Raw genomic sequence first — 1,154 nt, 5'->3', positions numbered from 1 at the left:
TGATATAGTCAAATTACAACCATTGGATAATCAACACATTTTTATAAAAAATATAAGGGTTTCACGTGATGTAATCTTATTGAAATAAGGGAAGAAACATTCCCGATATAGCATAGACTAATCCGATTATATGTGCTAGCTCCATTATAAATACACACACACTCTGTCTGTCTCTCCACACATTTATCTTTCACATAATATCTTTGATCACAAATCTTTCTCATTTCCCTTAATACTTAATCCAGTACGAGTGCAAATAATGTACAGGAGAGAAAATTCCAGAAAAAATGATCACCACCACAACGAGCCATCTTTTTCCTCCACCCTTCTGGATGAAATCTACCGATCCATTGATGATAATTATAAAGAGGATTCGATGTATTTTTACAGATGGGGGACAGAAGAGATCAGGAGGAGGGGTACTGTGGTGGACAAGTACTGGATGGAAAATGATAATCATCATGAGAATGTTGTTTTGGGCTGCACAAGGGATTCATCGGCCGCGAGGCCAAAATTAGTACCAGATGTCGTCCGAAGACAATTATTAGAAGAGTCGTCGTCGTCGGATGATCATGATTTGTTAATTAATAAATCCAAGTCAAGAGCTCTCAAGATTTACGCAAGTCTGAGAAAAGTGAAGCAGCCCATTTCGCCTGCAGGCGGGAAGCTAACCGGTTTTATCAACTCTCTTTTCAATATTATTAATCATGCCAAGTTGAAAAAAGTTGGAGATAATTATTTGGAATCATCGTCTTCCAATTGTTCTTCGGCGTCGTCGTATTCTAGGTCGTGTTTGAGCAAGAACTCGCCAAAATCCAGGGATATAATTGGTATTCAGAGAAGGGTGAGATTTGATCCTGCAGTGAGAGTCATTGAATCTAAATCTAATGGTGGCCGAGATCATTCTAAAGTACCACCCAATTATAACTTGAGGCGGCTAAGAGTACCGAAGAATCATCGGAAAGTACTACTTGTTGATGATGATGATGATGATGATGATGATGACATAAGTGATTCCAGTTCGGATTTGTTCGAGCTAGATCACTTGTCGTTGTTTGGACACACTAGATTTTGTCAAGAACTTCCCATGTACGAGACCACTACTCATGATCATTATGGTACAAATCGTGCGATATTTAATTAATTAATTAATA

General features: G+C 38.1%; 1 protein-coding gene across 1 annotated transcript; it reads left to right on the top strand.

The window, feature by feature from the left end:
- Window positions 1-214: 214 nt before the first annotated feature.
- LOC140871028 (protein BIG GRAIN 1-like A) lies at window positions 215-1,154 on the top strand. The gene has a single exon (XM_073273477.1). It carries the CDS (start codon window positions 260-262, stop codon window positions 1,142-1,144), a length of 885 nt encoding a protein of 294 aa, XP_073129578.1. The 5' UTR covers window positions 215-259; the 3' UTR covers window positions 1,145-1,154.

Source organism: Henckelia pumila, unplaced genomic scaffold, assembly GCF_033568475.1.
Source record: "Henckelia pumila isolate YLH828 unplaced genomic scaffold, ASM3356847v2 CTG_298:::fragment_3, whole genome shotgun sequence".
Lineage (NCBI taxonomy): Eukaryota > Viridiplantae > Streptophyta > Magnoliopsida > Lamiales > Gesneriaceae > Henckelia > Henckelia pumila.
Note: the sequence above shows the minus strand (reverse complement) of the source record. Positions and strands in the feature narration are given on the sequence as shown.